At 44.8% G+C, this 13897-nt stretch overlaps 1 protein-coding gene across 2 annotated transcripts in view; it reads right to left on the reverse strand.

The window, feature by feature from the left end:
• Positions 1-13897, reverse strand: part of LOC118206781 (EGF-like repeat and discoidin I-like domain-containing protein 3) — a 149536-nt gene that overhangs the window by 60857 nt on the left and 74782 nt on the right. For both annotated transcript variants that reach the window (XM_035379847.1, XM_035379849.1), the window contains one exon: positions 4340-4453. In XM_035379847.1, coding sequence (XP_035235738.1) covers positions 4340-4453 — 114 coding nt within the window. The remainder of the gene's footprint in view (positions 1-4339; positions 4454-13897) is intronic.

Consider the following 13897-nt stretch of genomic DNA (forward strand, 5'->3'; position numbering starts at 1 on the left):
AAAACAATATCCCCAATGATTTATAATGATAACACACTGAAGCTTCACAGCACATTTTTTATTGGTTCTTTCCTACAGTTATCACCATGAAAAGGTACAGACCATCAATTTGATATAATGACCAAAAACTGTTACTAATATGTGGTGTTATTTTATTGAGAAGTTGTGACAGGAATTTTCATGGTGCAGGATGAGTCAGGAGCAATGCAAGGTGACTGACCTCGGAAATGAAAAGGGAAAGGAGACGTTGCAGGGCGTGGGGATGTATTCTCATGTGCTCTCTGTGGAAAATTCCAGAATATGTCCAGCTTGCGGAGAAGTGGAATTCTCATTTATGCATTTCCTGTTATGCTGGGCCCTCAATTTCATTAATGCTAAAACCATGAGAATAATATAAATCTGTGTTTTGATGATTATGTGTATAGTTTATCCAGAAGCTGCATTGCATTTATCAACTGTGAAAAAAATGCGTTTCCCCAAACAAAGAGAAAAACTAAAAACCTCCATGCATTAATTATGTAAGTATTATGAAGTATCCCTTTATTTCATTTAAAAATTAATCTTTTGCTAACTGTCTAGAGAAAGGGCCCAGGCAGGCACAGTTTCAATTTAGTTTGCGAACACCAAAAACAACAGAGGCATTGGTACGGCAAACAGGCTGTGAAGACACTTTCCACTGAGGTAGTTACCACCTGCAGCTTGGACTGCTGAAGCGCTGCGAAACGGAATAGATTGCAATTATAAGAGAATGGAAACAGAGGAAGGTGTGGTGGATCGTGTCCACTGCGCGGATCTCTGCATCCGGTCCCATCAAGATGCAACTAGCGGGAAAATTCATTGAACCGAACCAGACGGCGTTCTGAGAAGCTTGTTCTTTATTGCCCGGTTGCTAAGCGAAAGCATGTTCCAAAAACGGTGCTCTGTTTAATTCCCCCCCCCCCCCCCCCCCCCGCCCTCGGAGATCACTCTTGCTTTATATTTACCTCCAGCTGGCATCTGGGCAGAGCCTCGTCTCGATCTGTGCCTCGCATGAACCGTGCCATCAAACTTTACTGGGCGCACTTGCGCGCTGATGTGCGAACGCGATGACGCCGCCATGTCTTATGGTTCCCTCGCCTTTTGTGTCACATCACAAAAGCAGCAGAAGGCAGCTACATTGATTCTATGGCCCAGAGGCTTCACCATGGCCGCAATTTCAGTGTAAAAACCCACAGGCAAGCACACATTTCATTTAGCATATGTTTATATATATATATATATATATATATACACACACACGCACACACACATATATACTTTGGAGAAACATTCAAAACAAGTGCATTCACATGATACATATGAACACTAGTGCCAGACCTGGCTAACAGAATTCCCAGGCCAGTGAGTTTAAAGGCAACATCACTAGTCCGAGTTAACTATGCTAACCGACGCACACCGGCGTTTCACAACACACAAAGGGCAGGCCCTATTAGTCATCGTCCACAGCTCCCGAAAATTAGTCTCATTCGTCGCGCAGACGACAGAACTTGGATGACTTACAGCAAGCCCGGGGCCCGCCAGCGCATCTGGGCCGGCCTTGGATCCAACGGATAAAAGCTCCCGCAAGCTTCCTGCGCGTGCTTCAAAACAGGAAATGAAAGCGCTCCTCCGAGCATTCCCGCCCGTTTTAGCCCCTGCGTTTACGGCTCTCTCCTGGCCTGGAATGTTGCCTGGACTCCTCATTAGCTGGACGCTTTAGCAGTAGTCCTTCAAGCTCTCGGACACCAAAGCCCTCTGTGCACCTAAAACGTGACAATAACGGTGACAATAGCCACCCTCTGGCAAGCAGCAGCATCAGAGCAATGGGGGGGGGGGGAGTCAACACGTAAGGCAGAATTGCCGCATAGCGGATGTCTAATTTTGTTCACGGTGAGTGAATCAGACACTGGAAACCGCGTCATCTTCCGCAGCTCGGTGCGTTCGGATCCCCAGGCGCCACGAGACGGGCGTGTCCTTCAGCTCGTCAACCACGACGACCCGAATCCTCGAAGTCTCCGAACAAAGGCCCGGCGGGCTTTGGAGCGAGCCGCGCGAGGGCCCGTTCGCAACGCAACGCGCGGAGAGAGCCGGGAAGCGTCCGGCGCTCGCCGGGTCACGCGATTTCCGCTACCGCGAACAACGGCGGCAAACAACGAGCTGAAGAGGCTTGCGCGGGCCGCCGGTGACCCCTGACCTCGGTACGCTTTACCGTTCGCTCGGATAAACGCTCTGTCATGTGGCTTTATGCGTTTGAGACCCCGCCTTTAGAAGCTCCATTTCATTTCCGCCTGATACCAGCCAGCTCGCTGGGGAGGATCGACCACTTGAGTCCATTTGCCAAATTGATTAAGTGTCATCATGAAACAAAAAAACAAAAAAAAAACACATGAGAAATACATGAGCGTGTGATACATTAGCGCTAAGGTTACCAGGGCAATGACAAAATGCCTCAGTCTCAGATTCCCCAAACTCAGAATTATCTTCCACCAGCATAGCTAAGCAGCATGCATTATTTCATAGAATGCTTGCTCCACAATTGTGTTATTACATCGTTTGAAATATCAGAGGAAAACAGCAAGATAAAGGACGTTACTGGACATAGACGTCACGTAGATTACATTCACTCTCATTACAAATTAAACAATGAAAACTTCAAAAAATGAATATACAATATGAAATGATAGTCGATGGCCTGTATTCATATAATATTGCCTGTAAAATATTGCTCTAGTGCTCTAGGCTACATTAGTACCAGTACGGGTCGTGAAAAAAAGTAGCTGTTTGTTCTTTGAAAGAGCACAGAGACAATAGCCACGTAAACTATTGTACGGACCTTGTGATCAAACGGTTTCCCTGGAATTCGGTGTGCTTTGAAATGCAAATAGGCTGAATCGGGTTTACGGTCGCTGTTTAGGGACACGAGAACGCTCTGTTTCTGAGGGACAGCATTAAAGCCGCGCAACGGTTTGAAGTGGGAGAGAGCGCATCATTACACAAGCGGAAAGCTCTTCGCTCATCCCCCGTGTCCAGCGAAAGTTGCTTTGCGCCGGAAGACAAAAGGTGAGAGCGCGCGTGCTTGAATTTCATCATCGACACCGCGGCACCCACTAGGCACAGAAAAAAAAAAAAGAAACTAGAGAGATTTGCAGTTTTGTTTTCTATATATTTTCCTTTGTGTAAACTGAATAATTAATGGAAAACAATTAGGCTTGTTAATTAAGTTTGCCTTCTAAGATTTGGGTAAACAACACGCGAAGGGAAAGAACAAAGCTAACATAATTATTTTCACACAGACTCGCACGGAATTTCAAAGTCCTCAAATATAAATAACAACAATACCGTAAAGTCTCAGTCTTTCATGCAGGCAATTTCGACGCTCTCTCAATTTTGTCTGCGGTTGGGGTTGGGGGGGGGGGGGGCGGCGGATTAACGGTGCATAAATATGACAGCTCGCAGTGGCAGCAGCCGCATCAGTCACTACGGTGTAATTGAACCGGTGCCCCAGAGCGCGGTGCAATTATCTCTGCCATTGTTCGGAGCGCCTGTGACCTCAGGTAGGGACAGCGGGGCGGCGCACCGTGACAACAGGCAGAAAAAAACGGGGTCCCCGAACCTCTCCGTCCGCCTGCGGTTACGCCTGTCCCCGCGGGAGCCCCGCCACGCAGACGACTCTGGCCAGAGAAAAAGGCGGGAAAAGATGGCGGCAGGTCTCCAACGTGCCCACACAGCTAAATTCTTTGTGTTCAGATCAGCTCAGAATACAGTGCCTCTAGGAATAATGGGTACTGATACACTGTATTATAGCACTCAGATTGAGTCATGCATTTTGACCACCGCTGACCGCTGTTCTTTTTTTTTTTTGTATGTTTATTTATGGTATCATGCATCATACTGCACTAATGTTCCCCTTGGAGACAGATGAAGTGTCTTTCTCTCAGTCTATCTGTGTATCTATCCCGTGGTACTGACTTGGAGCGATTAGATACAGGCCGGCAGACTAACAGATAAACACACAGATGGTGAGATCATCTTCGCAAACAGTCTCCTGGAAGCTGTGGTGAATTTTTCCTGGCAGCCATGAGCTTAGTGCATCTTTTGGGGGCGTATGGAAGTGGGAGTGGTTCTAAAAAGTTATTAACCCTTTAAAGAGTAGGTCCTTTGGAATGTTTTTATCTTATTCTATTCTAAGTCAGTGTTCTAGAAGTCCGTCGCTTTCAGTTAGTCATTGTTACATCGGCAGTAGAATGTTCAGTTAAGAACATTCCAATCACACATCTGTGACCTCGCACCTTAAACGGTTAACAAAAAAGAGCATACTTACTGTACTGGCAGTTCCTGCCCATGTACTCCCCAGGGCACTCGCACGAGTAGTTGGCGACCAAATCCGTGCAGATCCCGCCGTTTTTACAGGGGTCTCTTTCGCACTCGTTGACATCTGCAAGAGCCAAGAAATCAGAAGAGCTGTGTTCATTTCTTTGATGCACAAAATGAGGGCAGTTAGCATGTTAGCATCCTTACTAAGGTACCTGTAGGAGGCCATGTTTATACCATGTTTTGGATTTGTTAGTGATTGGTCGAAACCCATTTAGGTGCGCCAAAAAATTATGGAAAGCGGAATCAAAGTTACAAATAACTACAAATTACTTGAGATCCACAATTAACATAATTTACAGAAATATCAAATGCAAAATCAGATGTAAATGTTTTTTTAAATTTCACTGGTATTGCATGGCCATGTTTGCCATCGTGGTGTGGTTTGGCAGGTGCTGTGCTGTGTGCAGTCTCTCCTGGCCACACCTCAGCTGTTCGTTGGCTAGAGCCTGGCTAATGTTATGGTCCAGCGCTCTGCTGCCAAGCCCTGCTGATCTGCGGACGCCCCCCTCTGTTCAGGCCAGCGTGTAAAACAAGCCGTTCAGGGACCCCAGCAGGCTTCAGGTGTTGTGTAAGCACTTGCCCACACTACATTACATCACATTAAAGACATTTAGCAGACGCTCTCATACAGAGCGACTTACAAAACGTTTTACATAGCATTTACATAACATTCGTTTATACGGCTGGATATATACTGACGCAATGCAGGTGAAGTTCCTAGATTAAGGGTACAACAGCAGTGTCCTGGAAATTGAACCTGTGACCTTTAGGTTACAAGACCAGCTCCTAACCCATTATACACTGCCGCCACAAACTCTTCAAGCTTCTGCTAAAACTATGTGAAAAATCTATTTGGTCTGAATATGAATTTAAAATAAATGCATTTAGTTGGTTTGCACTGTTTTTTTGTCAAAAATGTGGACAGGGAACCTAGAAAAATAAAAATAAAAGCTCTATGACATGTCTGTACAGAAATGAATAAGATATAATAACTTTTTTTTCTGCACTGAGAGAACAAAGCCTGGCAGAAACTCTGAAAACACATTCCTAGAAACCCTCTGCATGGCGTTGTTTGAAAAATACAGGCCTAATCCCCAGAGCGATCGGCAGTAATATAACACCGTGATGATTGGCAGTTTCAGAGTCTGTTTACTACACAGTAAGATAGAAGGGACTGCCTAAAAAACAATTTAAATATGACTAATGCCAGTAATTCACACAAACAGGCACTGCTAATCAAAAATGAAAACTGCTGTTGCGGTCCACACATTTATTCACCTATCCTTGAGTTTTCCTTTTTTTTTTTTTTTACAGATGTAACACAAGTACTGAAGGGTACCTATGCTCATTCTCAAAAGAAGTATTTTACTTACTTAATCAAAAATGTCAGCGCCTAAAATACATATTATGCAATTGCATCAGTGCTGTATGTGTTTTTAAGCCACGCTTTTCATCTAGAAAAAAGTGAATGATGTTAGGTGGAGTTACGACCCCTAGGTTAACTTGAACCTGAACAGTCTACAACGAAATACATTAGCATAACGGACCTGGAAACGCTGATTTTTAAATGCTTGTTGTGTTCAACCAGAAGCCTCCTCCAAGTTTTTTTTCCCCCTATAAGTTTTTCCTATTTACTGGAGGTGAACGACCCTAAATGACGTCATCAGTGTCCCTCAGGGGCACGCAGCAGCATGGGATTAGCATGGGTACACACAGGCGGGTATTTCAATTGGAAACCTTTTTTATATAGTGTTTGCACGGCATAATGCATCTCCGGAGCTCTCCGTGGCGAATCTGCGCGAGCAATGCAGAGTTACATGGGCGCTGTTTGACGTGCTCAGACGAAATCGCGGCTGTCCCCGCTCTGCAGACGCCGGGGTTATTGTCTCCCGCCATGGTCTAACAATCCCATCCACGGCTCCCAGCCTCTTGATCTTATTTCATCCCTCTCGCTCACTCTCTCTTTCTGTCTGTTTTTTAGAAACGCGTCTTGTCTGTCGGCGGCGGTTACGGTCTCGAGATTACAAGCGCCTCCGACTGTTTGCCCGGCCCGAAAGGACCAAGACGAAACGCTTTTCCCGTTTCGGGTCCCTCGGTCTCTGTTCACATTTAGATCCCGTCTGTTTTTTTGAGCCCTCTCCTCCATTATTCATAACGGACGCCCTTCCCATCTTCTCCGTGGAGCTGTGGCCTTTAATGTAGCCGCGCGTCCGACATTGTGCGTTCGCTCGGAGAGGCAAACTTCCGCGAACTGTCCTCGGTTCTCCGCCTCGGCGTTCGACGGGCGAGCGCTTCGGCGAGCGCGCGACATCCCCGTCTCCGAACATAAAAGGTCCCCCGTAACGAGTTCCGGGCGCAGAAGGTGTCTCGCCGCGGCGAAAATAATTACAGACTCATCTAAATATAATTGAGGGCTGGATCCGGTGGGAGATGATGCAAGCCCGCGACAGTGACCCCGGAGGGGGAACGCCGTCGCCTCGCTCGGCTCCGAAAAAAAAAAAAAAAAAAAAACCTCTCTCAGGAGACGAGCTGCGAGACAAAACACCGCGGGATCAAACGAAACACGAATCGAGGGAACGCCGAGTGGAAAAAACAACGCGGGACTAAATGAGGTGTGTTTGTGATGTACTCAATCAGACGCAGTCTGCTTCACTGTGACTTCCAGAGATACAGCAACAACAAGCACCAGTGAGAGAGAGAGAGAGAGAGAGAGAGAGAGAGAGAATTAAAAAAATTACCTGAGAATTAAAAAACCTTTCCCAAAGCCTTTCTAAACTGCTAAAAATAGCATGAATAAATTATGAAGACTGCACTAACAAAATGTTGTACATCTCTCTGAATCGCAGAAACCAGTGTTAGCTAGGTTAACAGCTAAAGATATACCAAATAAGTATCTTTTCTGTTTTGAAACACTGCCATGTTGAAACAAGATGCACAATGAAGTGCTAACTACTCGGTAAAACCGCAAGTTTCAGAACCCCTAAAATAATAGACTGCAGAAATGATTTCCTTAACATGGAGAAGAGTACTGTTGTAGCTGTTGACGCAGATATGCATCTCGAATTTACACACACATTAATAGAAATACTGCATATGTACAGAGAGGCTAAATAAATCAACTGCACTGGCTGAGGTGCGAGTCTCAACTCTCCACTTCTTCTATGGTCTACCACTGTGCTGGAACCTCCAGGCCTGATAATTACTTCTGCAATACCCCCACCACCCCCCCCCAACGCCCCAAAGCTCCTGTAATGAGGCGCGCAGGCAGGTTTTACACCGCGAACGCTGGTCAGGCACTCCCCCGCGTCGCGGCTCCCCCGCGTCCGCTCCGAAACGACCCGCCAGTTCGGCTCAGCAGCCTCCGTTTGGGGGCGGGCGGGGGGGGGGGGGGGGGGGGGGGGAGCCGTGCTGGTCACTTCACTCCGTGGTTCTCATTTGGCCGCTGTCGGGGTTCCCAAACAGAATAAAGCTCGTGTGGAAAGGGGGGCCGTGTGGGTGGGTGTACTTTAACGAAAGTCCGCGCGCAGCCCAGGGTACTGCAAAGTGCACCCGCCCCCGCGCTTAAAAAAAAAAGGGCCAAACCTGCCGCTGTTTTATCTCCGTCCCCAGCCTTCATTTCGCACTCTGTCGCCCACCGACGGTCTCGACGCCAGGGTCACCTCTGAGTCCCGCGCTCAGATCACAGCCAATAAAGTACGTGACCGCGAGCGCTCAGTCACTCGGGCCTGGGGAACCGGGCGGGAGGGAGGGAGGGAGCGAGCGAACTCCCCACCGCCTCCCCGCCAACGTTAGCAAGATAGCCATTAAAACCGAAGAACACGGTGCGCATATTTGGGCATCCTCCGGGAAGGGAAGCAGGGTTTCAGAGACCCCGAGGGCGACTGCCGAGCGTCTGTGGGCTGAACGCAGTAGCTGCTCGCGCAGGCGGCTCCTCTGGTGCGCAGACAGCACGCGCGCGGTCGCCAGCCTGTGGGACGGCGCCCTCCCAGAATCTACGGCGGAGTGTCGCCAGCGACGAGACAGGCTTACCGAATTGGGAGAAAAGAAAATATTACGGATATTTAAAAAAAATGCTTATAAAACGTGGAGAGGCGATTGTGGGGGAAAACTGCGATATGCCCGCAAACTGTTCCTCAAACCCTAACCCCAGAAAGAGGATCAAACTGTCAAAAACCATTTCTCAGCGCAGTAGACGAACGTAATGCTATGTGCTCTACCGCAAGCACAGTCCACATGAATTGCCAAATAATTTCAGTCGCAGACTCCTGCTAAAATTACTTCAGAAATTACTGCTCTTGCAGCAATCCATATCCAACCTGCAGTATCTCCTCCCCTGCTTTTTCCAGGAACACTGAGTACATATAAAGATCCTGCTGGTGCCAGAAGATTGTGTGATTATACTGTCGGACTCCTAAATGGTCCAGGAAACTGGACTCAGATTGTGGTTATATGTCCCAGAAGTGACAAGTGATCGTTTCTTAATATTTCTTTCAGGTTTTTAAACCCAGTTGTGACCATTAAATTATAATAAACACTATTAGATTATCATGACCCGTTCAGCAGATAAGGACAGGGTGGGCGTATATCCTCATTAATATTCACATCCGTAAGACACCTCATATGTAAACCATTGCTCAACACCAGGCCAGAGCAGGTTGTCCAGTGCAGTAACTACCCAACTACCCCACGACACTAAAGAAAGCAACATAAGCTAGGCTTTGCCATCGTACAGTTAAGCCTGCAGGTTAATGTGTATAACGTTCGTTTTAACACTGAGCTACTGTACGCTAACATTAGACTTGACAGCAGTCTCAAACTCCAGACATCCCACATATCTAAGCTTGGAAGCAATTTAATTATCACTAGCTAATGACAGGCCTACTTACTGATCCATCATGCCTCTGTTCAGTGACCACCATGAAATAAGTGTCACTGGCAACAACAGTTGGGAGGGAGGGAGGGAAATAGATAAACTTGTGTTAGCCAAGGTGAAAAGCAAGCAAATTTCAGCACAGGCTATTTTATTTTCATTTTTTTGTAAGAATAATTTAAAAATATTTATGGATCATTTGTGAGATGCAAAAAAGGAATTAAAACATCAGCAAATAATTCACACATTTCAGTTCCCTGGAGCCTTTAACTGTTACACTGTATCAGAGAAAATGAATCCTGACAGCAACAGCCACATTATTTGTGCTGAAACGTGCAAATGAAGGCTCGGCAGTGGACAACCAGGCTCCTTGAGAGTTGTCTACCAAACAAAGTTTACTTAGGCTTACTGTCGATATCATTCAAAAACCTTTCTTCTCCATTTCCTCTTCTCCATTTTCAATTTTTAACACATATTGTAAGTTCTCATCAAGCAAATCTCCCTACACAACATAATATGTAAGTTAATCAGTTCAAAATTGTGTGTGAATAAAACCATGTGGCCATTTCATAAATCTGAAAGACAAAACAATTAAAATGAAAATTAAAAAAATGAAAATGTTACTTTTAGGTTGTGTAAGGTTTGTGTGTAACACTAACAATGCATTCGCTACGCAACTCAGCAAAGGGATTTGCCATTAAGATGCCTGAAAACTGTTTAAATATCACTGATGTACAGAATTAACCTGATGTCGCTTTAGTTTGAGGCTGTCTGCTTCAGTTATAGTGATAAGCTGACAATGTGGCAGTTTGCACACTGTCAGCTGTAACTGAAAGTAATGAAGTATGTCATTCCACAGGCATAAAAATAACATTTTCAGAGAGCCACAGTACTAATGACATGCTGTCCATAATGATCAGCTTTTAACAAATATTCAAGATCCTCTGTGTTGAAGTTGCTATGTTGTTCACTACCAAAATGGCTTCTGCTAATCCCTTCATTTTCTCTTCAATATAATGACTGGTAAAAATGAAGTTACAAGCCAAATATACACTTGTGTGTGTGCTGCTCTTTTGTCACACTTCACACATACAGACTTCACACACAATACATCATCATCTGCTCAGAGACAGCAGGTAACATTTAGCTGGATGGCTAGCTCTGAGACAGTTAAGATGGCTGCAGCATGTCCCTGTGAAATAAACAGTAGTTCTGCACTGAAATCTCCCACCAGGGATTTCCTTTCACTGCATATGAAGTATATTTATTTATAAAGCCCCTTTACACACTGTCTCACGTGGCTATGCATGACCACATTTTAGGTGGCTAAAAGACAAATTGAAAACTAAAAACAAATGAAAAACAATCAAAGCAAGAATAAAAGCAAAGGAGCACCACACATAAACTATACATTCATGCCACATACTGTACGTACATGTAAAAGGAAGGGGGGGGGGGGGGGGGTAGCGGGGGGAGGGGGCAGCAGATTTAAGCGCAACCAAATGCTAAGGAGACTAAATACACTACAGGGCCAAAAGTATGAGCCGGACACCCACCATCTCATGCAAAATTATGGGCATTAATATGGAGTAGGCCCACCCTTTGGTGCCCACCTCCACTCTTCTGGGAAGGCTTTATAAATGCTTTATTCTGTCTTAAATAAACCTCCCACTCAAAATATCCTTGCGTTTGTTTTCTGCTTGTTCGTTTTAAATCTCCATGCTAATGGACACATATGAGAGAGTGGGTGTTTCATGAATATTACTATAACTATTTTTCATAGATTCTTTTTGTCGCTCAATACTTTTTTTTTTTTTTTTGCCTAAAACTACTACCTACTCAACACGTTGCTAAACAAATGCAATGGAATGGTAAATTGAACAAAGATGCTCTGCATAAGCGCACTGCATGGCCAAAAGTATGTGGACACCTGACATCCAACATCTCATCCAAAATTATGGGCGATAATATGGAGTTGGTCCACACCTTGCTAATACTGTATAACAACCTCCAGTCTTCAGGGAAGACTTTATACTAGATGTTGGAGCACTGCTGCAGGGATTTGATTCCATTCAGCCAGAAGAGCATTAGTGAGTTCGGGAGCTGATTGTGCGATTAGGCCTGGCTTGCAGTTGGCTTTCCAATTGATCCCAATGGGGTTGAGGTCAGGTCTCTGTGCAGGCCAGTCAAGTTCTTCCGCACTGATCTCGTCAAAACCATTTCTATTATAGACCTCGCTGGGTGCCCAGCAGCATTGTCATGCTGAAACAGTAAAGGGCCTTCCCCAAACTGTTGCCAAAAAGTTGTAAGCACAGAATGGTCGCCACTACATAAAGATTTGCCTTCACTGGAACTAAGGGGCATCCAGATATTTTTGTTCATATAGTATATGTTTCAAGCTTTCACTTGAATGTACCCAAAGAATTGTCCTCCTTAATTTCTTTAGGCAGAGTGTTCCACGAAAAGGGGGCTCAGTATACAACAGCTATGTTTCCTGCAGTTTTCTATTTAGTTTTTTGGCAAATATAAGAGGCCGGCATTGTGTGACCTCTAAGCAGTGACTCATACAGTTCTGGGACGCACAAATATATCTGAAACAGAGCACAGTGATGAAATCTGGGTTCAGAAAAGCACATGAAAAATGTAATGATTATTGTACAACTAGGGCCTTCCACAGAGTGGTTTGATTTCAGAGGGGAAGAAGTGGAAAAGAGGTGTGGAAATGAAGAATAACAGAAGAAGCAAAAAAAATATATTTTTTCTTTTTATTATAATTGTTTATGTTGCGACAGTAAAAAAAGTTCAGTCTACTGGTCAAATAATTTAAAAAAAACTATAAGAATTGTGTTACTGTAGGTCAGGCATTAACAATCTTTTGCCATTGTGAGTTGTTTTTTCATAATAACTTTGTTTTTTATTTCTATGCATGGTTATACGCATAAAAAGCATGTTTTTAAGAAGCCAACCAAGCCAACCCAATGGAATAAGACTGTAAAACAGCATGTTGCTAGTAAATGAGGTTGGAGAAAGTGGATTACCCTGGAGAATGCAGCTAATCCAAGCAGTACAGGAGAACTGGATGAGTCACAGTCCTGAGTGGAAAAAAAGAAGAAAAACAAAGCCTTCTGCAGTCTGTGCCTCACAGATTTAAAGGCTGAATCGAATAAGTTTATTCATCTTATGCCAGGACCTAATTTTTCCTTAACTTTGACTTAAAAATAGAAAAAAAAAACGAAAAAGAAAATTGTCTCAGCAGTTTTATTTCTTTTTCTTTTGATAGCAAGACACATTATGAAATATAAACTATGGTACACTAGCAATTATATGGAACATAAGCACATTAGAGGACATAATTGCCTTCGTACCATAGTTGTATATTTCATGATGTACTGTATCTTGCTTTCTTTTGATACCAATATACATTATGAAATATATCACTGGTAATTATGTAGAACATATGCACATAAGAGGACGTAATGAGGGTCGGCATGCCGGCCTTATAGGGTCATCATTTACTGACGGGCTAGCACCCAACAATTGCAGGTGGCAATGGAATGGGTATGAACAATTAGAAGAAACAGTCAAGAAAATGGCTAACTGAAAAATAACGATGGATCACGACGAAACACGCTGTAACATATGGACGACTCAAATGGAACACGATACATGTGATTCACATGTGACATCTGACCTCTGATTGGACCATTTTACACAAAACAAAAAAAAAAAACTCACTGGGGGCTGTTGCTGCTAATTTGTCACTTTTCAATGTAAAATAAGGGGGAATGAATTTCTGGCACCGATGTACTAGATATGATTGCTGCAACAAAAACAATGATTGAATAATTGCCACAAAATAATTGCGTATCTTGGCCTTTAAGGGAAAAGAATAGCAGGATGGTGCTGGCTCCCGAAATCTCTGCTTCCTGTCAGCAGGCCGGCCTCTGCCACCAGCCCTTGTAATGTCCTCCGCCTCCCACCCAGCCTTTATAACAGAGCTCTCTCTTTGTCCCGCGCCCTGCGCACATTGGCACATCTCTCAGGTGGGATAACAGCAGTAATGGGTACCAGCATGCAGCGGGCGGCCGGTCACCATGGCCGCGAAATTGGCCGCAGCGTGGGCCGTGGGGTGAAAGGCCAGGGGGGACTGCAGGGTGTGGGTGGGGGATGGATGTGTGTGGGGGGGGGGGGGGGGGGGGGGGGGGGGTGAGAGACTGGCCTCTTTACCTGCCCACACCGGCCAATATGAGTCATGAGGACGAATGAGATTTAAAGGCCTCCAGAGGTCCAGACTTACTAAGAAGACTGATACATCGGATGTAAATTTCACTGATTTAAAGTGGTTTTTACACGGGTTTAAACACGTGTAAAAACCGAAAAAGCCCGGCAAACACGCTGATTCATTAAGTGGATGTTACAAGATAAGTAATCAACTCTTGTGTACTGCTAAGACTTCATCATAATTGTTCTATTTACATTTCCAATCAAAGACTTTTACATTACATCGCGGTCATAAATATTCAGCAACCTGCCATCCTGGCTGTTAAAGAGCACATCTAAGTGACCTTCATTAGAATACATTACTGCTAATAGGTTGTAGCCCTGTCACATTTGTAAATGGCCAAAACTTAATTA

This window comes from Anguilla anguilla, chromosome 10 (genome assembly GCF_013347855.1).
Source record: "Anguilla anguilla isolate fAngAng1 chromosome 10, fAngAng1.pri, whole genome shotgun sequence".
Taxonomy (NCBI): Eukaryota; Metazoa; Chordata; class Actinopteri; order Anguilliformes; family Anguillidae; genus Anguilla; species Anguilla anguilla.